Source organism: Triticum aestivum, chromosome 4D (assembly GCF_018294505.1).
Source record: "Triticum aestivum cultivar Chinese Spring chromosome 4D, IWGSC CS RefSeq v2.1, whole genome shotgun sequence".
NCBI classification, from domain to species: Eukaryota; Viridiplantae; Streptophyta; class Magnoliopsida; order Poales; family Poaceae; genus Triticum; species Triticum aestivum.
Window position 1 is genome coordinate 109,510,769 of NC_057805.1, and position 24,761 is coordinate 109,535,529.

A 24,761-nucleotide genomic window follows, 5' to 3' on the forward strand; every position below is an offset into this window, starting at 1 on the left:
GCATACATCTTCAAAGAATTCCATTGTTCAAATTCCTCATCTGAAGAAAATGGCTGACGGTAAGAAGCCACAGAAAGGAGGAAAGAGGCCTGAAGTCAACACTGCCTTTGAGATCCCTGATGACATATACAAAGACTATTGCACTCCTGACGAGGCCAAGTTTGGTAAGGAGGACAAGAATCGGCGCAAGGTGCGCATACAGAGGATAGAGAGGAGATGGGCAAGAGAGTGGAGGGAGTATAGATATGTTACTCCCAAATACATGAAGAAATTCGCACTCAATCCTCCATGCCCAAGACCTCCATTGGCACCTGGCCAAATAGCTGATCCCACCAGCCTCAAGCGTTGTGAGGATTATCCTGATGAATGGGCCAAGCGCCAGGCCAAGTTGGCTAGACAAGCCAGAGAAGCAGTGAGGAAATTCAACGAAGACTCTGCTGCTGCCGCTGCCGCTGAGGCCTTTGTCAAGCCTAAGAAGGCCATGTCAAAGAAGCCTGCGCACAAGCCAAGTGCTTCGCCGTCAATGTCCTCAAGGCCAAGTTCCTCAGCTATGCCCTCACGGCCAGAATTCTCAAAGCCCTCACGGCCAACTCCTCATGCTGCTCCCGCCCCAAAATCCTCAGCTCCTCCGCCAAAGTCTTTGGCTGCTCCGATAAAATCCTCAGCACCTGTGCATCTTGCCACGTGCCAAAGGACTACAGGCATCTCTATTATCTCAGGAGCCTCTTCTAGTTCCTCGGCTGCACCAAATTCTTCAACGGGACCCTCTCTGCTGAAGACAAAGACCACTGCTGGACGAGGTTCTCGCCCAAGTCCTCACAAGAAGCAGGTCGCCTTCCAAGTGCCGTCTGATGAAGACGAAGCTGATGATGAGGATGATGAGGACATGACTACCTTGGACACGACCAAAAATATTGCATACATGCATATTTATCAGGTGATTTCTAGTGCAAACTATTCAATAATCTATTTATGTTATCCAGAACAAAAATACTTCACACACTTTTGTGTTTTGTCTAATTGCAGGTGTATGGGACATTTGTACAATCCACATATGAAGATAGGGGGAAAGGAGAAGTTTAGGTTCTGTTCGAAAAGACCTCTCACGTCACTTTTGGACCAAGAGAATATAGAGTCCAAGTCTCTCACGTTCTGGATTCAGATTCGGACTGCACAGACATACCTGACTCAAAACGCCAACAACTTTTTCATACGGACTCTAAATTGGGTGATTCTTTTTTTGTTGGAAAGTAGATTTCGTCCTCTTTCCAACCCAATTGGATTCACCTTTAAATTCGTCCGGAGAGTTGAGATATGGACGAAACAATCTGACGCTGCAGCAGAATCCGAGTCAAACAACAAGTCCAAAGGTGTTGCATCTCCTCCACTTGGGCCCATGAGCCTTGTACGACCCAGGGTTGGTTTTAGGCTGCCTTGGGACATCCTCCCACCTCCTTGGCCGCCACCCCTTGCTCCTATATAAGTAGATCTATCTAGTAGCTTTTTCCTTGGGTTTTGCTTAGATTAAAAGTTCACCATAGCTGCAACTTCGCGTACTTCGTTTGTGTTCAACGACCAGACAAAGGCGTCACAGAACCCCACCTTGATCAATAAAGCTTTCCTCTTATATTCGCAATATCCAGATTGCAATCTTAGTTTCTTGCTTGTTCTTCGTTTGCCTGCAGGAAACAGACCTTCGTGGTCAGGTTGATCGTGCTCCGGCGTGGTCAATAACCTCTCGGAGTTGGATTAGGGATTGCTAAGGCGCGACGTCCTCGCACGTTCATAGTCGGATCGTCAAAGTCGACTCCCTCCAAAACGATAGCCACCATCTCATCGAAAGACGGGACACCTTTGCCTCTATCAAGTGGTATCAGTTTTCAGGTTGCTCGGTGAGAATTTCCAGTTTCCCCTAGATTAGATTTATTTTCTTACCTATTGTCCAAGAAAAAGCCACAAAAAAAGTTAGATATATTCATCCTTTTGTCCAAGCCAGTCTGAGCCTTTGCAATTTTCTTTTCATTGTTTGCATTATTGAATTATCGGTTGCATCGTCATGTCGAGTTGCTCGTCTTAGGGTCTAGTTCGTTTAGAGTTTCGAGTTCTGTTCACATTAGTCACGTCGCCGCTGCATCGTTATCCCTTCTGCTGTCCACCACACCATCCATCAATTTCCTCCACGTGCTACCCATAGTTCATTATCACAGTCATAGTTGAGGTCGTTCACATCTTCGCTTGATCCAATCTGCATCTTATCTAGTTTGTCTTGAAAAGAGGGAGAGAAAAAAGACAGAGAAAAAAAGAGAGAAAAAAAAGAAAAGAAAGTCAGAGAAAAAAAAGAGAGAAAGAAAAAGAAAAAAAAGTGTGAGGAAAAAAATAGAGAGAAGAAAAAGAACCAAAATTCCGATCTATCTAAACTCAATCTCGTAGTTGAATTCGGATTGGAATCTGTTTTGTGCACTGTTCAGTAAAACAGGCATAACTTCCTCATACAAAGTCCGTTTTGGCTCCGCGAGTACTCAAATGAAAGCTAGCGACGAGCCGCATCTAAATAGTTGCAGAGACAAGTTCAATATTTGACACCTCAAAATCGTCTTCTAAATAGGTCTTTTTGCTCTCCGAAGTTCGCGGACATAGCTTATTCCAGTTTTTCAAGCCAGTTTCAGAATTCTTTGACTCCTCATATCAACTCGGAATTGAGTGATTCTTTTTGCATTGGAAAGCTTGAGCTAGTATCATTCTTTGAAAAAAATTATCAGAAAATTGGCTCAAATTTTTCAAGAGGAAAGTTGGAGAGAGTGAGAGAGAGTTGTTGTATATTCTGCTTGGCAGTTGTTTTTCATTATTATCTTTACTGCCGTTGTGATCTTCACTTATATCTTGCTGTCCAGAGCTACTTAGTATCCTTCATTGATGCTAGTTGTGCTACACCGTGACCTCATTAGTGTTATAGGCTCGCGTCTCTAGTCCGGTCTAGCCTATGACCAGCACAGTACCGTCGTTGAACGTTTATTCAACATTGCATCTCTGAATTGATTATTGCTAATATTTTGCTACCATATATAGCCAACCCAGCTCCACATATTTCTGCACCGTGTATACGTACGTTCCCCTGGCAATCACTTTACACAACCTTCAGAGTTATTTGACACCGCTGGTTGCCTGTCACTACCTGTTGCTTGGTAAGAACTTGTAAGATATTGATATTTGCTTTACTGTGAGCACTTTACAACCACATCCTAGTAGTTCATAGGAACATTATTCTCGAATTTTGTTTCTTGTTTCTACTAATCATGACAGGTTCCGGAGATAGACGTTCTTGGACGACGGACACATTTTCACCATCACGAGAGTTGGGACAACACACACAAGCACATGGTCAGGTTATCTCTTTACCGTCATTTGAGGGTAGATTTAATCCTGCTATTTATCTAGCTTGGGAGCTTGAACTAGAACAAGTTTTTAGTCACCATGATTTTTCTAAACTTGAGCGAATACAAGCTGCCACTAGAGCATTTACTGGTTTTGCTTCTGTTTGGTGGAGTGTGCATTTTAAGAAAAATATTGATAACCAACCCACAACTTGGAAAGATTTGCAAGCTGTAATGAGACAACAATTTTTTCCTCCTTACTATCGTCGTGAATTGCTTCGCAAATTTGAACAATTTAAACAAGGCAACAACACTGTTCATGCTTACTAAGAGTTCAAATCTTATATGCATCATTGTGACATAAAAGAATCTGAGGATGATACAATGAATAGATTTTTTGGTGGTTTGAACCATGATATTCAGACACGATTTCAGTATATTCCTCGTTGCATTACTGGTATGTATGTTCGTGCTTGTACCTTTGAGAGACAGTTACAGGAGGATGCATTGGGCGACTACAACAACTACTATTCTAGTTCTTGCTCACCACCACCGCTTGGTTCCTCCACCGTTGCACCTACTAGAGCAGCCACACCTCAGATTGTGAGCGCAACATCATCTCAAGAGTATGGTACATTGCCATCATCCGTACCTACATCAGCTACATCTTTGCGACAAGGTAACTGTAAAGGTATTGATGATATAACTTCACATGAGAATGATGCATGCCTAGTTAACTTGAATACATCATGTGTTGAGTTACCTGTTGATTTGAGCGCATCACCTATTTTAGAGAATCATGTTACTGTCATGAATGCGTCATGTGATCAAACAACTTACATACCAATAATTTTGAGTGCACCCAATGAATTAACTGCTGATGCAAAAGAACCAATGTTTAATCATTTTGATATGACCTCTAATCTTGGTGATGATTCTGTGTCAAATGAATTATTGCATGTTTGTTTATTTCAGCATGTTGTAGCATGTAAATTTGATGCAAGTAAGGTTTATTCACCAATGTTGGGATGGTTTAATGATGAATATTGTCAATCTTTTCATATGAATAAGAGCTTCACTTATATGTGCAAACTGAGTTGCAATACTTTCATGCCTTCTACTTCTTGTGATAATATTTTGGCTTTATATTTTATTAACTATGAAAGTTACTCATGTATACATGTGTCATATGTGCAAAATCCACGGGAAGTAAAAATGGATGACATATACATATACAACATGTACACCTTGTCTCTTTTGTTAGCCACATTTCAGATTAAGCAACGCCGAGGACAGCTTTATTTTCAAGAAGGGGAGGATGATGAGGACATGACTACCTTGGATACGACCAAAAATATTGCATACATGCATATTTATCAGGTGATTTCTAGTGCAAACTATTCAATAATCTATTTATGTTATCCAGAACAAAAATACTTCACACACTTTTATGTTTTGTCTAATTGTAGGTGTATGGGACATTTGTACAATCCACATATGAAGATAGGGGAAAAGGAGAAGTTTAGGTTCTGTTCAAAAAGACCTCTCACGTCACTTTTGGGCCAAGAGGAGATAGAGTCCAAGTCTCTCACGTTCTGGATTCAGATTCGGACTGCACAGACATACCTGACTCAAAACGCCAACAACTTTTTCATAGGACTCCGAATTGGGTGATTCTTTTTTTTGGAAAGTAGATTTCGTCCTCTTTCCAACCCAATTGGATTCACCTTTAAATTCGTCCGGAGCGTTGAGATATGGACGAAACAATCTGACGCTGCAGCAGAATCCGAGTCAAACAACAAGTCCAAAGGTGTTGCATCACCTCCACTTGGGCCCATGAGCCTTGTACGACCCAGGGTTGGTTTTAGGCTGCCTTGGGACGTCCTCCCACCTCCTTGGCCGCCACCCCTTGCTCCTATATAAGTAGATCCATCTAGTAGCTTTTTCCTTGGGTTTTGTTTAGATTAAAAGTTCACCATAGCTGCAACTTCGCGTACTTCGTTTGTGTTCAACGACCAGACAAAGGCGTCACAGAACCCCACCTTGATCAATAAAGCTTTCCTCTTATATTCGCAATATCCAGATTGCAATCTTAGTTTCTTGCTTGTTCTTCGTTTGCCTGCAGGAAACAGACCTTCGTGGTCAGGTTGATCGTGCTCCGGCGTGGTCAATAACCTCTCGGTGTTGTATTAGCGATTGCTAAGGCGCGACGTCCTCGCACGTTCGTAGTCGAATCGTCAAAGTCGACTCCCTCCAAAACGATAGCCACCATCTCATCGAAAGACGGGACACCTTTGCCTCTATCAAAGGAACTTGCTGAAATCATCAGAGATAGGCAAGTCAAGGCCGCTAGAGCCAAGGGCACAAATGTGCCTCTGCTTTTGGATCCAAAGTTGCTCCTCAACTACATTGATCTCTGGCACAAGGACCCAAACACTCTTATGCCTGATTTCAGTTGACTCCTGGCCAAAATCATATGTTGACTGCCTTCATCCAAGAAGAAAAATGGAAATATGAGAAGGCCAGGCAGATCAAGAAAGCACAATACAGGAAGGAGAACTTCCTGAAGAAAAACGTTGTCTCTATGACAACTGACGAACTTGTGAAGATCCAGTCTGAAATCAAAGTCCTCAGCGATGATTTCAATGCTTAGTATGCTGATTGGCAAGGAGCCAAGGTCAGGTTTATAAAACTGACTGAGAAATTCACTTCAAAGGTTGCAGCTCCATCGCAACCAGAAATTCCTCAGACTGAAGCATCTGCTCAGCCGACTGAAGAACATGCCAGCACCGCTGATGACATTCAGGCTGCTGAAGAAAATGTGAGTTTCAGGGCTGATGACTGCATTCCAGCCGCTGATGAAATTGCCAGGGCATCCACTAGTGGTGCGCTTGAAGAAAATGAAGAGGTCAGGGCAACTGCATCAGTTGTGCTTGAAGAAAATCAACCACATTCCTCTGCTCCTCCTGCACCTACACCAACTCCAATTCTTCCAACTGCATCAGATGCAAAGAAGACCAAGGCTGCAGAGCGTGCAACAGTGAAGAAAAGGAAGGCATCTACTTCATCAGATTCTTCAGCTCCGAAGAAGATGAAGACACTGACAACCTCACTTGAGAACCCAATTGATGCCGTTCCTCTCACTACCTTACCATCAAAGGCACTAGTTCCTTTTGATGAAGATTATGTGATTCCTAGTGAATCTGATGAAGAAAATCCTTCTACTGCTTCGTCAGAGCAGATGGATGAAGAAATTGAAGTGGATGAAATCCCTTCAACTCCTGTTGTTTACACGCCTATGCCTCAGTTTACTGCTAAAGAGGCCAGCATTGAAGAAATGGAAGATGAAGATGTGGATATTGGTTGTACCACACCCGTGCTCAATGATGACTTTTGGGAAAGTCAGCACCCCAACTCTCCACTCTTCACACCATTGCAACAAATTCCTCAGTCCCCAGCAACTACAGTTCAAATGGGATCTGATGAACCACATGCCACACCGTCTGTCCATGAAGAAATTCCAGCCACTAGTGCTGAAGAAAATTTAAATGAAGAATTGAAGACCCAAGCTGTCACTGGAGTAGAAGCTAAAATTCCTCAGCCTGAAGAACCTGAGATTGCGATTCCTGAGGTGATAATGCAATTGACTGACACTCCTCAGCCCAAACCAAAGGATCCATTCTCAAAGAAGCAGAAATTCAAGGCTGATGATTTCTTCGGTGAGCACGTGTTCTTCACTGACTACAATCCCTACGATTCTGCTCGTCTTAGAAGGAAGCGCTTCTGGACCGCCAGCCAGGCCAACTTCTATTCTTCACTTCTCTTCAACAAGGACAAAGTTTTCGACCACGAGCATATTCCTTATGTGGACATGGAATCACTACCATCCCTACGATTCTGCTCGTCTTAGAAGGAAGCGCTTCTGGACCGCCAGCCAGGCCAACTTCTATTCTTCACTGCTCTTCAACAAGGACAAAGTTTTCGACCACGAGCATATTCCTTATGTGGACATGGAATCACTACCATGCTTCACAGCTGTCCTCAGTGTGCTTCATGACACAGGCCTCCTCAACTTTTGCACATACATAGTTGATTGGAATGAAGAACTCATTCTTCAATTCTACGCAACACTGCACATCACAGGAGATGCTGACGATGTGAACTCCTGGGTTTTGGACTGGATGACCAAAAACACTCACTACAAAGCACCGGCCTCTGAATTACTTCACGCCCTGCCCATCAGTCCTCCACCTGAAGGAGCTCGTTGCATGTACCAAGAGCCTGAGCTTACTGATCACTATATGCAAGTGCTGATGAAGCCATTGAAACCTGGTCAAGCCTCAAGGACAAAATTCCTCGTGAAGGAATTGCAGTATGTACCAAGGACAGTCTATCGCATTCTGACGAAGACTATGAGTCCAATCAAAGGCCACGACTCATCTGATGAGGAAATTGTCGGCATCATGAAGAATCTGGTATTCAGCATCATTCATGGCATTCCTGTCAGTTATCACGATTTCTTCATGAGGACTCTGGCAAATGTTGCACTTTCTCCATTTGAGCTGAAGCCTTATGCACCTTGGATTATGAGATTCCTCAAGAAAAGGTCTTCACTCAACTACAAGGCTGATTTTCAGAATCACCTCAGCTACTTGCCCCCAATTGAAGTCCTCAAGCGGACCTATTCCTCAGCTGACGAAAAGGGCAAGGCACCATCTGTTATAGATGAAGGCATTCGTCCATTGGATGGTCAATTTCGCAAGACTGCATCTTATTCCATCAATGATGACTCTGCCACTCATGATTCTGCTGCCCATGCCTCCAAGCCTAATCCTCAAGCCACTGCTCCTCGTGTGATGACTGACCGTGAGCTTCTGCTAAGTCTTCACCAGAAGGTGGATCGAAACCATAAATGGGTTAAGCGTCAGTTTGGTTCAATTCTTCACAACATGACTGCTACATATAATGCAGTGAAGAAAAACCATTACTACCTCCATGAAGTCTTCGGTCGCACCTGGGCTATTCTGTTACATATATATGGTGAAGAAGATCTGAAGCAAATGGGTCTCAAGGAGGACTTTGACTGGTCTGCACCTTCACCGAAGAAATACAAGGTCAAGGTTCCTTCCTTGGTGGCCAGCTCCTATTCTTCATCGCGCGAAACCGATGAGCATGAAGACTTGGACGACACTGCGGCAGGCCCTACTTCAACAAACGACCCCAACAACGCTTACGCTCCTTCATCAACTTGATATTCTTCAGGGGCGTTAGTCCTCATTTTCGATCCTTTTGGTCATTCGATGACAAAGGGAGGGATTTGAGTTAGTCTTCAAGCGGGTCTATCTTATATGGTCGTTTTTTTGCTAAGTTACAACTCTCGTTCTTCTGAGACTTTATTGGATCGAGTTGTAAACTTAAACTCTATGGTGGCCTGATACTTTTGCTGTATTCTTCTGCATGCTTATTCCTTGTTAATATTATTGCATGCATGCTGAATTACATCAGTCACCATATTTCATCATGCATTTCAAATTCTTCATATTATATGTCAAATGCGTGTATGAATTACAAGATATAGGGGGAGATCTCCATGATTCAACTCTTCAAGTGTGCATTGCTTCAAAAGCAAATTCCTCACTATGCACATCTTCAGGGGGAGTTCTTCTATATCTTGCAATCAAATTCCTCAATATCAGAATTTACACTTCATATGTTTATCCCTGTTGAAACTTAACCTATATTGTCATCAATCACCAAAAAGGGGGAGATTGTAAGTGCATCTAGTGCCCCTTAGTGATTTTGGTGTAGTGAAGACTTATAGGTTAAGGGACTAATGCGTTTATGAGTGTACACAGGTCTATAAGTCTATGAGGAGTTTGATATTTACAGAGAAAGTCGACCCCTAAAAATGAAGTTCTTCAACTGAAGACTTTGGATTTCTGAAGACTTTCTGAAGACTTTAAAAGTGAAGAAATTGGTGTGACCTTGAAGACTTGGTATTCATTTGAGGAACATGAAGCGTGAAGACTTTTGTTTTCGTAGTTTCATTTTCTCTTTCTTGAGTCATAGGAAACACCGTACTGTTAAAGGGGGCCGAGGAAATACTAAGGAAAAATTTCCATGTGATGCTCAACTCAAAATCCTACACCTACCAATCCCTTCGAGTGAAGCCATTGGAAATCTCATACAGTCCAGTCATATTCTTCAGTGACAGAGACGAAGTTCTTCTGGTCTCTGAGGAATTTGTTCTGACTGAGGAGTTAGGAATTCGCCAGTGTGGATTGCCTACACAGTGAGGAACATGATAGCCCTAAGGAATTTGAGTCTCAAATTTCCGACCGTTGCTGTGCTATGCGCCAGCTGTCCCAAAATATCTACCCACCTAATGGTCATATCATTGAAGGGCATTTATGTCTTATCATGTCGGGCTGCTCCCTAGGCTATAAATAGCCGCCCCCTACAACCACTAGCTGGTTGGCTGCTCCGAGAGAAACTGACACTTGTCATTTGAGAGCATCCCATCCTCCGAGGACTTTGAGTGAAAATCATCGAGTGAGGAAAACCCAAACCCAAACACTTACAAACCCAAAGTGATTGAGCATCACTGAAGAGATTGATCCTGCGTGAATCCGACGCTTGTTACCTTTGAAGACTGTGCTTCTTCCAGACGGTTAGGCGTCATGGTCTAGAGCATCCAAGAGGAATTGTGGATCGCCGAGTGACCGAGTTTGTGAAGGTTCGGAAGTCACCTGAAGACTTACCACGAGTGATTGGGCGAGCTCTGTGTGACCTTAGCTCAAGGAGAATACGGTGAGGACTGTGTGTGCGGGACTGTGTGTCCTCAGGTTTAAATACCTAGCCGCTCCAACCAGATGTACAACTGAGACAGCAGTTGGAACTGGTCTACCAAATCATCGTCTTCACCAAGCCTACTGGTTCTATTTTATCAACTCTTTCATTTCCTCATTACTGTGTTGTGTGCTTGTCATATCTGTGTTTGAAGACTTTGACTGAAGACTTTCTCAATTTTCTCAGTTCAATTTCTTCAGTCTGTTTGTCTTCATCCTGTGCTATCCTGTGTTTACGCTTTATGTACTCTGTGCTTGTCTTCATTTCATCATGATGACCATGCTTGTGTTCTGCTATGCTTACTCTTGAGTACTTATTCCGCTGCAAGTAGTTCTTCGCTAAGGAATTTCCCCACCGGCAAATTCCTCAGTGAAGAATTCATAAAAATCGCCTATTCACCCCCCTCTAGTCGATATAACGCACTTTAATCCATATTGAAATATCCAAAACGTCTTATCATAGTGAAAGGAAAGGAGTAGCATTTATGGTTCTGAAAAGGCATAAAAGAAAAAAAAATACATGTATGGCCTTCAATATACATGCCAATCTCACCCATCTCAACTCGACTGGATGGCACAGATAAAGAGACCATGTTAGAATTAAATCCGAGGCCATCGTCGATCATCTGAGGACTAAGCAATCACATGAGCACAACACCAAGATTTGTTAACGAGGTTCATCGATATGGCTACATCCCGGAGCTTGGCTACGGGCGCTCCTCCCCGTGACACCGTCACAATACCGCATCCTGGCCGCCCGGGTGCCGGCACACGCCGCCGGCTCCCCCGCGTGCTTGTTCTATTATGTTGGCATAGGTTACATCGTGTGTCTACCCACACTATATATGAGAGGCATAGGATACAAGCGTCCTACTTGGACACGACTCCATATCCTATCTAAACACAATACAACTACAAGTCCAACTGTAACCTACCTTGTACACAATATTCGACACAACTCTAACAAACTCCACCTTGGCGAATATTCTCCACCACCTTGAATTCGTCAATGCGTCAAACTTCCATGTACATTGGACTTGAGCTTATCCCATGAGCACGGCTGCTACTCCAAAGACTCCATATGACTCCATGCAACTTGTAGTCCCTTCTTTCCTTGACCAAGTCAACACCCGAGCAAAATTAAGTTCCTCGTTACTCTAGTTTGCGCTCCAACTTCCACAGCATCCATCCACGGCATCACACACTGATCACTGACCTGCGTGAAAGTGAACAACTCACATATTGGATGTCACACGTAAGAGTTACCTGAACTCAACATCACCGCTCCTTTCTTGACCGCCTGTCTGAAACTTGAAGGAATTTCACCATTGCTTGTAGTCATCCTGAGTCAAATTCGCAGTTGTCTCGCCACATGTATAACCACCAAAGCCCTGACCCATCTTCATGTCCCGTTCGTACTACACGCCTCCGCTGTCCCGATCGAGTCTCAAGGGTCGCGAACCCCACGCCACTCAACCCCCACTGCAGAGTACCACCGATCATCATCGACCGATGACGAGTTTCACGCTTCCATCAGACCACTGGGCTCCAGTCCGAACTGCATGTCACTCGCTTTCCTCCCTTGCTGAATAGGCTTCGATTCCCTGGATCCTTACACCGTAGCCCCTCAATCCAACTCCACCTTCAACATGACCCCATGGTAGATGATCAGTCCACCCCGCGCCCCGTTGACTTCAAGCTTCGTGTGCACCATCCTGAATCAACCCCGCGCCATAGTCTTGTCGAAGCCACACAAGCACTCAGGCCAGTGCCGCGTGTTTTCACGCCCAGAAGTCGGTCACCATCAGCATCATGCACCTATGTCGTTGTCGCTGATTCCACCACCGTCTTCTGTACCAACCAACTTCCGTCGATCCGTCGGACTGTCTAGTCCAACCCAGCCGAACTTATCCGACTGCACGACATGCTCCAGACTCCATAAGCCTTGTACGCACATCACCAATCTGCCATCGTCATGTAAAACCTCATGTGCAATTAGCAACACTTCCAAAAGAAAATTTAACTTTCCTGGTAGTCTCCAAGGGTGCACCAAGCCTTTCCCCCATAACCTCCAAAGCTTCCTTTTCTTTATTGTGTTGTTGTCCATGCCACGTCAATACCAATACTGCAGATTGTTCTTTTTTTTGTCTCAAACAAATTTCACCGATGCCTTGCAGCTTCAACGCGTCAGCAACTCCACGATGCTCCCGCGAATAGCATGTCCCGCCTGCAGCTCCCCCTGTGCCTTGCCGCACCATGGGCTCTGCTAGGCACCTGGGCCAGCGTAGCCGCTGCCACCCCGTGCGCGCCTCGGACTGAGCCGCTTGTGTTCACGTTCCTTCGATCACATCGATCTTGCCGAGACCGAGTCGATCTAGAATACCACGACACCTTTGCTCCATCGTCCGACCTCGCCGGGAATTTGCCCGAAAGACACGCCGCATGCATGCTCGCCCGAATCGATCCACTAGATCAATCGCCGCACGTTTCGCGATGTACTCGCCCGACCTTGTCTCCCGCTAGCACACGCACCATCCGATCACTTCTTGAAGATTACAACATGACCAACTCTGCTTCCAGCTCGCAACTCGCCGACCATACTGTCCCGCATTACGATCGCTTCCACAAATTTCTGTCGATGTTCTTCTTCATCCTCCTTCTTGATCAACGCACAACCACCTCTTCGTAACCTTGCTCATGATACCACTTGTTAGAATTAAATCCGAGGCCATCGTTGATCATCCGAGGACCAAGCAATCACACGAGCACAACACCGAGATTTGTTAACGAGGTTCACCGATATGGCTACATCTCCGGGGCTTAACTACGGGCGCTCCTCCCCGTGACGCCGTCACAATACCACACCCCGGCCGCCCAGGCGCCGACACACGCCGCCGGCTCCCCCGCGTGCTTGTGCTATTATGTTGGCATATGTTACATCGTATGTCTACCCCCACTATATATGAGAGGCTTAGGATACAAGTGTCCTACTTGAACACGACTCCATATCCTATCTAAACACAATACAACCACAAGTCCGTAACCTACCTTGTACACAATATTCGACACAACTCTAACAGACCATATGAGCTCGGGGCCGTTTTGAGTTTCCGTATTCATATCACCTTTTTGAATTCTCAATTATGAGAACATCAAATAAAGCTACATGTTTAAGTGTTTGTGTTTGAGAAAAATAAAGAATATAAAAGAACACACTGGAACATCTTAGATGGTTGTTAAACCACTGGTTGTCGAGGGAGACACCACCATCATGAGGATTTCATACCATAGTTTATGTCTCTGATCGATCTTGCCATGTTCATCGACAAAGTAGAAGATGAAATGACGATCCGACCTCTCCATGGGTGGAAACTGGGTACTTACTGGGGAACAACGCACGACCAGAGCCTAGCACATCGGCGGTGACCGGAACCCACCCACCTATGTCCATGTCTGCCTCGAGAACTTGAACCTTGCGATTGTAGGAGCAGTTCAATAGTGATGGCGATCCGGCCCTAGCGGAACAACTACATGGCTGATTACAGAGCCTAACCCGGAAAGCGGAACGGTTGTGCCGAAGAAAAGATTACGCAAATACAGTAGTTTTGTGTGCTTGCCTCCATAAGCATCATCCGCTATGCCAAAGGGCGAGCCAACCGCTGTTGGTGGAACCGATGATTCTCGTATTGCCAGTCGGGAGAGGAAGGCGGTGCAAAGATGCGGTCGAGGAGAGTGACGAAGGTTTCATCAGAGTGGACGATCCATGGTAGTTGTGCCTGTGGTGCACGGCCAAGGGCCATGATCGGCACACACCGCAGAAGCGGCCGTGGTCGACGGGCATGGGGAGGCGAACGATAACCCGGCTTAGGAGAGAGATGGAGGAGTCGACTCCATGGATCAAACTTCTAGCGCTGCTGCCGGCTCGCTGCTCGATCTACCGATCCTATACAGTAGGCACAGGTCGCATGAACCACGGTTTATGTCCAGTTCCTGGGCCAAGACTGTAGTGTTGTTACTCAAGCCCATAAAGGCAAATGATTCCCAATCAGCCTATGGCGCAAATGAGCCCAGACGCGGTTCCCTCCCGCCACCCTCTCGCCGCCGACCCGCTGCCGGCGCTCCGCCGGCTCCGGGCCGCCGCGCCGCGCGTCTTCGGGCAGCTCCACGCGCTGCTCCTCACCTCCGGCCTCGCGCTCCACTCCCCCAACTTCACCCTCCTCCTCCGCCTCGCCTCCTCCTCCGTCCCCTCCCTCTCCCACCGCCTCCAGCTCCTCCTATGCTCCCCACTGCCGCCCACCGCTTTTCTCGCCAACTCCCTCCTCCTCGCGCACCTCCCTTCCGCGCCCCCCCTCTACTCCCTCCTCTTCCTCGCCTCTCCCCCGCTCCTCCGCCCCAACGAGTTCACCTATCCGGCCCTCCTCCGCGCCTCCCCACCCCGCACCGCGCTCGCGCTCGCCACCCATTCGCTTAAATTCCTCGGCGCCGGGGCCGCCTCCAGCGACCGCGTCCTCGGGTCCGCGCTGCTCGACGCCTTCGCCCGCTGTGGCAGGATCGCGTCCTGCCGCCGGGTGTTCGACAGGATCGCCGAGCCGGACCTGCCGGCCTGGAATGCGCTGCTCACCGCCTACGCGCGCCGGGCCAGGGATTCGTCGTGCGCCGGCGAGGCGGCGGAGATTCTTGAGCTGTTTGCGCGCATGGTCTCATCGACGGTCCCGCCAAACGAGATCACGCTCGTCGCCGTCGTCGGCGCATGCGGGGAGCTCGGCGCTCTCGGGCACGGCCTGTGGGCGCACGCGTATGCTCTCAAGCGCAGGCTGACCGTGAACTGTTACGTGGCCACCGCGCTCGTGGAGATGTACACCAGGTGCGGCAAAATGGACCTGGCCGAGCAGGTGTTCGCTGGCGTTACGGACATGGACACATGCTGCTACAATGCCATGCTCCAGGGCTTGGCATTCCATGGGCATGGCCGAGTTGCCCTCACCTTGTTTGACAGGATGTGTGCCGAGGGCTTCCCGGTTGATAGCGTCACGGTGCTGGCGGTGATGTGCGCGTGCGCCCACGCTGGGTTGGTGGATGAAGGGCAGTGGCTCTTCGACAGAATGGAGATTCAGTTTGGGGTCACACCGAGGATTGAGCATTATGGATGCATGGTTGACATACTGGGCCGAGCTGGTCATCTTGATGTTGCCGAGAAGCTTATCCGAGGGATGGACATTACGCCGAACGCCGCAATGTACAGGTCTTTGATACGGGCATGTGGGATTCATGGCAAGCTAGAAATTGGGGAGAGGATGATCCAAGAGCTGATGAGGCTCGAGCCAGAGCACAGTGGAAATTATGTCCTGCTGTCCAACTTCTACGCGAGAATGAAACTATGGGAGGACGCAAAGAAGGCGAGGAAGGAGATGAAGGCCATGGGCATTGACAAGAGCCCCGGGTCAAGCCTCCTTGACATCAATGGTGTTCTCCATGAATTCTTGATGGGTGACAAGACACACCCTGCCTCAAGGGAGATATACGCCATGATTCAAGAGATCCAAGCCAGATTGAAGGAATGCGGGCACCGGCCGAGCACCACGGCTGTGATGTTCAACGTCGAGGAGGAGGACAAAGTAGGTGCGCTGTCCTACCACAGCGAGAGGCTCGCCATTGCCTTCGCCCTGATCGCCTCCTCTCCGGGTGCGCCCATCAGGATCATCAAGAACCTCCGGGTGTGCAGTGATTGTCACGAGAGCACGAAGCTCGTCTCCCGGGTGTATGGAAGGGAGATCATCATGAGGGACCGCACCCGGTTCCATCACTTCAGAGATGGCCATTGCTCATGTGGAGATTTCTGGTGACTGGTCATTAGCTGTTTGCCATGTGCATAAGAATGTGTTGTAGATTCGTGTTCCTACTTGTTCTGTGTCCTACTCCAGACTGGACGATGGACGGCGTCGTGAACACGAAGCAGCCGGAACCAGCGGTTGGCGACGGCGTTGAAGTCTGCAAAGAACCCTCAAGAACCAAGACTAGCCCCGGAAGAACAAGGTAAAAATCCTAATTTTCTAGTATAATGTTCCAATGTCAAGTGTCAAGGATGAGATTCAAATGATAATTTGCTGGGGCCTTATGCAGTATACTGAATTTATGTTTTATGATTTAGTCAATAGCCAAGGAATGTTATTGATAGATTCATTGGGATGGGACACGGAGTTTGATTACGCAATAGTTGTAACCCAGCGAAGTGAGGTTTTATGGCCAATCAAACTGTATGGGTATGCCATGTGAGCATTCAGTGGTGGAGCTACCAAAGAAAAGCTGGGCGGGCCACAGAGTAGAAACAGTGCTATCAAATTGGAAATCAGTGCATTGTTGTGTGCTGGGCTTCATACAATTATTATTTTTGCTTCGGTCCTGGGAGGGCCATGGTCCATCCGGCCTTGCCGTAGCTCCGCCGGTGTTAGCATTACAACAACATGCTCAGCTCATGAATATGCCACAGATGTTCGTCTGTCAATCAGTTGATGTGAGGCTGTGCCTTGTTCTGAATTTAGTAAGATATGAAATTTCTGACTACAAATTTACAATTGCTTGGTGTATGCTCCAAAGGTTTAATGTTGTTTGCATTAAAAGCCAGCATGTTGACAGGTGTTGCCATTTGCCTGCTTGCGTGTGAAGAGGAAAACACACAAATTCAAATTTTAACAACAAGGGCAGGAGGTTTGCCCAAGCTGTGTATATAAGCAGGGAGTTGAGGGGCAGGACTGCAGGAAGACTCAGTTTCAGTCATCTACGCGAAGGTGTAGTTGGAGCAAGATCAAGTTTTAGTGGGAGGAGAAATAGAGTGAATGGCTCCGACCGAGTTATCTAGCACCTCCTCTGCGGTTACGCGTCTCAGAACATACTCCTGATGATGGTGGATTAACAGCTGTAAGTTCAGAACATTAGCTTGGTTCCTGTATATTCTCTATTTATATTTTGTAACCTGAAAGTGCCGTGACGGTGCAGGAAGCGGATGCGTCCGAATCGTCTGTGAATCAAGCGATATGATCAGGCATGGCTGTCAGTGCAGCTTCAGGTGCCGTGACGGTGCAGGAAGCGATTGATGCCTGTAGAAGGTTTGATCACTGTGTGTCCATGAAGTCTCCCATAATTTGCAGCTAATATATAATGTAAAGTCTTGATTTTTCTTGCTATGGGAAGATGGCATAAGAATTGACTTCAAGTTCTGAACCAAGGATTATATCACTATCATCAATCCAATCACAGTTTCTGATTTGCAATTATTTTAATCTGTGAATAAACCCACTTTTGGTGTATTTGCTAACTTGGTAATTGGTCTTCTTATTAGTATAGTACTTCCTCCGTTCCGAAATATAAGTCTTTTTAGACATTTCAAATGGTCTACAACATACGGATGTATGTAGACATATTTTAGAGTGTAGATTCATTCATTTTGCTCCGTATGTAGTCACGTATTGAAATCTCTAGAAAGACTTATATTTTGGAACGGAGGGAGTACATGCAGTCCACTGATTGTTGTTGAACTACTCCCTCTGTATCAAAATATACTTATATTTTGGTACAGGGGTAGTAATAAAGATTATTTCTGTGCTCATCTTAAGTTTGCTAAGGAAAAATGTAAGGAAAATCACAGGAGCTTGTAAGCGTAGGCTTGAATTATGTTGTTTTTAGCTCTTGTTATGAAACAAATGCCCTCTTTACTACGTGAATTGTAGGTACTGTTTCTTTAGGCTTTCTTCTTGTGGTACACTCTGAAAGTATTATATTTTTTGTTGCAGTTCATATATCTGTGGATCAACCTGAAGATTCCAGCTCACAGTGCTGACAAGGGACTGTTTGCTTGTTTCTCTCTACAAAAATTTGAGTCATGCCAAAACATGATAGAAATAGAAGTCAAGACTGTTATGTCCAAAATTTATCAAATTAAACGTAGATGCTTCCTACCATGCAGAGGAGGGATCCGGGGCGACAGGTGCTGTCCTACAGGACGATAAAGGCCATTTTATTGCTGCTCAATGTAGATTCATTCCGGTGGCAGCTGATGTAACGGCAGTTGAGGCCATGGCAATGCGAGGTGGTTTAAACTTAACATTTGGGATTTAACAGAATCGAAGCGGAATCTGATTCTTTGAGTGTGGTGAATTATTGCCAGGGGCAAAATCAACGGTGGGATGCAGCAGCAGCAATATTTGCAGAATGCATTGATACAACAACATCAATAGGGAAGGTCATCCTTTTGCATTGTTATCGTGATGCTAATTCAGTAGCTCATGAGCTAGCTAAATTCAGTTTTTGTAATTAGAGTAATGATAATTGGACTGATGAACCTCCGGGTTTCCTTATCAGCCAATTAGTGAACGATGTAATTATTTTGTGATTTAATAAAGCTAGCCATGATGGCCTTTCTCCAAAGAAAAAGACCGTTATGTCCAATTGATGTAAATGTAGATAGGCGTAGTGGTTGCTTGCTATGGTATTGTGTTTTGTGAATTTTGATTGATGCAAAAAGAAAGTGTTTTGTGAATTTTGATGGTATGTGGAATGCCCACTAAACCCACTTGTCCCACTTAAAATTATGTGGGTAGATGCGGGCCTCCCACTTAAAATATGCGGCAGTTGTGTGGCGGATGCGGGCCTCCCGCTTAGTGTACCACTTCAGTCTGAACTCCAGTCCATAACATCTCTGATGCATCTGAGTCCATACATCTCTATTTTGTTTCATCTGATCATTCGGCGTGGTCGCGTACAGCGATACCCTTATCCTATTATAAAGGTTTAGTAGAAGTATGAACAAGCCGTCTGGGTGGTGTAGTTGGTTATCACGTTAGTCTCACACACTAAAGGTCCCCAGTTCGAACCTGGGCTCAGACATGTATTTTTTATTTTTTATTTATGCTTATGTAATTATGTCAAAAACTATAGTTCTTATCAAAGAGAGTAACAAAATTTCTTGCGCTTCGCTGTAATTTCCTATTGCAAGAGCTTAGTTGTGTAGCGTATGTCATATATTGATTAAACCTAAAAACTACAAAGTGCGCTCGCACTATCTGGCTCTCGCGAGCGGCCGCTCCCTAGCCACACGATCTCGCCCGAACCGCCGCGCGCATGTGTCAGGTGCTACCTGGTCGGGCGCTTTCAACCACTAGCGTTTGTCGCCATCCAAACGGGTCCACATCCTTCGTCCCCATCCTCCTCGCGTTGGCCGTCGCCGCCAGCTCGCGCCGGCCATCTTCGCTGCCGACCCACCTCCTGGCCGCTCCTTCTAAGTTCCCAGAGATGGATTAAGTTTTCTTCCCTTCGTCAGCGTGGGAGAAAGAGGCGCTCACGGCTGGAATTGATTGGAGGGGAGGTCAAACGGGCCAGCGTCGTGGTCGGCCGTGATTGCGTTCCTCTCGCTCGCGCGGCAACGAAATGAGACACGGCAAAATAGCGGCGCCCTCCGGCTCGTCTTGCTGCAGGCGGACTGCGGTGGTGGTTTGCTGAATCTGGACGAAGCAATTTCGTTCCTATCCACACGCACAGATTGACAGAAACCTTATCTCTTCGTCATTTTTGCATCCAAATTTATCAACTTCTCTGTAATTCGTAAATTCACCCTTTAAACCTAGTATAAGTTTCTCTGGCTGATTGTTTCATGCAGTTTAACACCTAGCACTTTACTGTCTAGTTGACTTGTAATGTAGTCTAATTGCACATAAATTGATATTTAGTTAACAGGAAGACTAGTTGCAGACACATTGATATTTAGTTGGCTTTTAATGTAGTCTAGTTGCACACACATATGCTTAGTTGGCTTGTAATGTAGTCTAGTTGCACACACATTGATGTGTAGTTGGCAGGACATTAGTTGCACACATATATGCGCAATTGATGCGGCAAAGTAATTTAGTTGCACGCACATTGATGTTTAGTTGGGAGGACTATTGGCACACACATATGCTCAGTCGGCGCGGCAATGTTTTCTAGTTGCACACACATTGATGTTTAGTTGGCAGGACTATTGGCACACACATATGCTCAGTCGGCGCGGCAATGTTTTCTAGTTGCACACACATTGATGTTTAGTTAGCAGGACTATTGGCACACACATATACTCAGTTGGCGCGATAATGTAGTCTAGTTGCACACACATTGATGTTTACTTGGTAGGACTATTTTTGGCACACATATGCTTAGTTGGCGCGGCAATGTAGTCTGGTTGCACATACATTGATGTTTAGTTGGCAGAACTATTGGCACACGCATATGCTTAGTTGGCGCGGCAATGTAGTCCAGTTGCACACATATTGATGTTTAGTTGGCAGAAAGACTAGTTTGTCAAAACATCCTCATGCGGGATCTACTTTTGAAGAGCACGTCGCAAGGGTTTCAACGGTAAAAACGGATCTGAATTTCGACACACGGTTTAGAAGATATGTCTTTTATAATTTTGGAAAGCAAAAATTAATATACAAGGGATGAACATGAGAAACATTAATGCAGCTGCATGCATGCATCTATTATGTGAGAAAAGACTACATAGGATAATTAATTAGCAGTGTCCTTTTTATCACTTTTGCATTACACTAATTTTGTCTTTTTTGTATCCTGGGACAGGGGCAGGCGCTTACCTTTTCTGGCCGACCGCTCGCGAGGGCTAACGAGCCTCCGGCCGCCAGCTAGATCCATCCTTGATTAAAAGTTGCTGAATCATCATGTTTTCTTTTTGAAACTCTGAATCATCATGTTCGTTGCTACACTTGAAACAACACCAAGGCCAATCCATTTCAGGTTTGGAGGCGGTGCACGCTTTTCCACTCCTTTTCTCGGCATCAGAGGCGACTGCAAGCTTTGCATCCTTCTGCATCTTATCATTGGCGGCTGTGTCGGCTGGTGTGTGCTCGTCGGGGACAAAATTACTGTTCTGACCTAAAGGGCTAACAAAATCCCGATTTGACCTCGTTTTTAAAAAAATCGATTCTGACCTCTTTGGGTGACGCCAACATCCCTGGCGTCTGGGTTGCGAGGCGTCTGGCCCCTGGCCCGCACTGCCCGCCTGCTCGTTGACCTGCTGACGTGGCAAAGGGGCCAGATGCCAAGGACCCTGGCGTCTGGCCCTGGTAACTGGATAACGGCGTGGGCCAGCCCACCCATCCTCATCTCATCTTCTCCTGGCGGCGCCTCACGAATAGAGGGGTTGTGTTCGTCGCCCCTCCTCTCCCTCGCACCACCACCCACCTGATCTATTCCATCCTCCGCTCAAACTCGTAGATCTGACCCCCCCCCCCCAAGCATCTTTGAGGTATTCTCCCCCATTCCCTCCAATTTGTTTTGGTTTCCCCCTCTCTTTTTGATGCATTATTTCACAATAGGTGATGTTAAATGAGTAGATGAATTCTTTGTTTTAGGAATATGTTTGTAGTTGGTAGATGATTATGTAGGTAGTGTAGTTGGTAGATGTTTGTAGTTGTCCACCAATAGACATAGTTTGTGATTTTTTTTTGAATTATAGATGATGTATGCATGTGCTACTAAATTAGCTATATGTTGAATATATAGATGGCATAATATTTGTTTGAATCTGAGAAGACTACTTTGGCAAGCAAATATATTTTGAAAAAATATTATATGTGTGAAGTGGTATGACAATATAGTTGAATATATAGATGGCATAATATTTTTTGCAAAAGAGATGATGAAATTTGATGATTGTGTGTGACATGATTTGTTCAATAGGATGGTAGATGATGATGGTGAAATTTGGTACTCTAGATGATATGTATTTGCATATGTGACACCATATTATTTGACAAATTTATTTGATTGAGATGATGTTGGTATGTTTGAGAAGAATTATGTGTGCATATGAAGAAGAAAGAAATGATGTGGTTATGTTTGAGAAGAATGGTGTGTTCATATGGCATAACTTGGAGAAGGAAATTGTATTGTTTGATATTGTTCATGTATTCATACATGTTTGTGATTTGTTTTGTAGGATGGCGGATGATGATGGACCTTGGTATGACGGATTAATCCAAGAGTGGGATAAGGAACATCGTGCTCATGCCATTGAGAACGGAAAGGTAAGAAGCAAGACTTATCAATTTTCGTTGTTTCTCATTTGTGTTCTTGTATTGATAAAAAAATCACTTTATTTGCAGCCTGTAGTTGCTATGCGCATGAGGGGTCATTGCGCTAATGACTTTCCTTACGACGCGTGGTACAAGCCGTACATTTGGAGATTGGGTCTTCTCCCATTCGTGTTGCAGTTTAAGCGACGCCCTCCGCCGGTGAACCACGCGGCGCTGACCGCACTTGTGGATCGTTGGAGGCCCGAGACTCACTCGTTCCACCTTTCATTTGGGGAGATGACGATGACCCTAGAGGACATGGCTATGATAAGCGGCCTTCCTATCAACGGACGAGCTGTTACCGGTTGTGTCAGCGCCATTAATTGGCGACAACGGGCAGGCATTTTAATTGGTGTTGAGCCCGATGCCCCTCTGCCAGGCAAGGCCGATGCCTCGAAAGTGAGGCATTCTTGGCTAAAACAAGTCAGAGGAGAAGGCAATCCGTGCCCTCGGGGTGCCAATGACCTGGTTGTGCAGCAGTACGCGCAGGCCTATCTTTGGTATGTACTAACTAAGGTAGTCTTCTCAGACGCAACCGTGAACTCAGCCCTCTGGATGTTTTTGGAGCTACTCACTAACTGGGATACCCAGTATAGCTGGGGTTCGGCCGCACTAGCATACTTGTATCGTCAGCTAAGAGATATTTGCAACCATTTATCTTGCATTTGTCATGCGCCTCCATATCTAACATGTTTGTTTGATTGCAGCTTGACTTGGCGTGTCGCAGGAAGGGAGATACATCCTCATTGGCTGGGTTTGTTTGGAGCCTATTCGTGTGGATGTGGGAGCGGATCCCGGTTGGACGGCCCGATTTCAAGAACGCCGAACACCCAAACCCACTTAGTAATCATGACGGGGCGCATGATGATGATCCATATCGGCGCCCTACGGTTGCGTACTATTGGGAACGGGTGACTGTGTACACAGGAAGCTCGCATGTGCGATACAAGTGCTATATGAACGAGCTGGACACCTTGACTGTTGAGCAGGTATTGAGAAGTTCAATGAGACAAAATTTACTCAAGAATGAAATTTGTATCTAACAATGTATCTCTTTGTTTTGCAGGTCCATTGGTTGCTGAAAGAACATGCGGTGCCCCCATGTTTGGTTTTGGTAATTGATGACAATCTCTATGGACTAATGGTTGCCTTGAGTTATATTTGAAGGATTTGTCCATAGGCATTTCTTGAAGTCCATGTGTTGGTTTCAAGGAGTTTATGTGGTGACCAAGGTGTTATTAAGGAATTATCCAAAGATTGGTCATGTGAGAGTTGAGCTTATTGCAAGCATGTCTTGAAGAAGAAGATTGTGTGATCATTCATGTTCACCTTCAAGACATCATCCAAATGAAGAGAGTTGGAAAGAGTCAAGGTTGATCAAGACTAAGTCAAGAGTGAATCAAGCTGATCAACACACAAAGCGCACAAGATGTACCGAGGGATCAAGCGATCCCATGGTATGGTAAGCATTGTCAATTACGCCTTGTGTACTAACCCATGGTCTTCGTGAGTGTTCTATGTGGGGTTAGGTACGTGTTCATGGGCTTGCGTCAAGAGGAAGATATCACTCAACCCATGGAGAGGATGACATCAAGTGGTGATCGTCATCAACATTGCCGTGTGCAAGTTCAAGTGGAGCATCATGAAGAGATCAAGTGCTTGAAGCTTGCCGTCCATTGTGGTGACAATGGACTTGTGAAGATGTGCGGAAGGGTGGCTCACCCATAGTGGAGTATGGGGGAGCAATCAACTAGTTTTCATCGAGCCAACGCAATCAAGAAAGGTGGTCCATCTTGAGGGAGTCAAGATCGTCATCATCTAGCTCAATTGGACCATGTGCAAGGCAAAGGTTTGCTCTTGATAGGTTTTCTATTTTACCGGTCTCATGATGGTAGTTGGGAGACCGGGTTATAGGATCGATTGCCGTACTATCAAGGGGGGCTCTCGATGAGTAGCTTGATCGTATTGTTCATAGAGAGCTCAAACCATTGCATCCTTGCATCATCTTTATTGGTTCTTTTTTGGTTCTTCTCTTTGTGAGTTTTGGAGCTTATGGTCATCTTGATGATAAGCTCGAGTTCATCGAAAACGGAGTTCACTCGCATCTTCTATAATGTTTTCGATGTTGGAGGTTATACCGGTTCTTCTCGGTTGGAGGTTTCACTCCTCTATTTGTTGGCATACCTCCCCTGCCTCTTCTTACTATAACCAGTCGTTGTTTTGATGCTACTCGTCGTCCTCTATCCAACAAGCTTGAGTTTGCTCAATTCGGAGCTCATATGAAGAAGTTTTGGCAGTTCTGTTTTTCTCCCCGCGGTAGTACCGCGGTGGCAGCGGTAGTACCGCTTGTAGCGTCAAGCGGTAGTACCGCTCCAGTACCGCTCTACTACCGCCTCGATTTTAGGTCTGCTCTTTTCGTGTCG

At 45.9% G+C, this 24,761-nt stretch overlaps 1 protein-coding gene and 1 non-coding gene across 5 annotated transcripts; both read left to right on the forward strand.

The window, feature by feature from the left end:
• The first annotated feature begins 13,659 nt into the window (after positions 1-13,659).
• Positions 13,660-18,659, forward strand: LOC123096549 (pentatricopeptide repeat-containing protein At5g43790). Of its 4 annotated transcripts, none has more exons than XM_044518311.1 (5): positions 13,660-16,252; positions 16,368-16,757; positions 16,838-17,134; positions 17,213-17,322; positions 18,007-18,659. In XM_044518311.1, exon 1 carries the CDS (start codon positions 14,254-14,256, stop codon positions 16,060-16,062), a length of 1,809 nt encoding a protein of 602 aa, XP_044374246.1. In that variant the 5' UTR covers positions 13,660-14,253; the 3' UTR covers positions 16,063-16,252; positions 16,368-16,757; positions 16,838-17,134; positions 17,213-17,322; positions 18,007-18,659. The 4 variants fall into 4 exon arrangements, with proteins under 4 accessions (XP_044374246.1, XP_044374247.1, XP_044374244.1 ...); XM_044518312.1 differs by lacking the exon at positions 16,368-16,757 and having other exon boundaries at positions 16,853-17,134; positions 18,007-18,302; positions 18,381-18,659; XM_044518309.1 differs by having other exon boundaries at positions 13,660-16,757; positions 17,213-17,333.
• A 366-nt stretch (positions 18,660-19,025) lies between these two features.
• Positions 19,026-19,099, forward strand: TRNAV-CAC (transfer RNA valine (anticodon CAC)). The gene has a single exon. It is a non-coding gene; the product is annotated as a tRNA-Val (tRNA).
• The last annotated feature ends 5,662 nt before the right edge of the window (positions 19,100-24,761 follow it).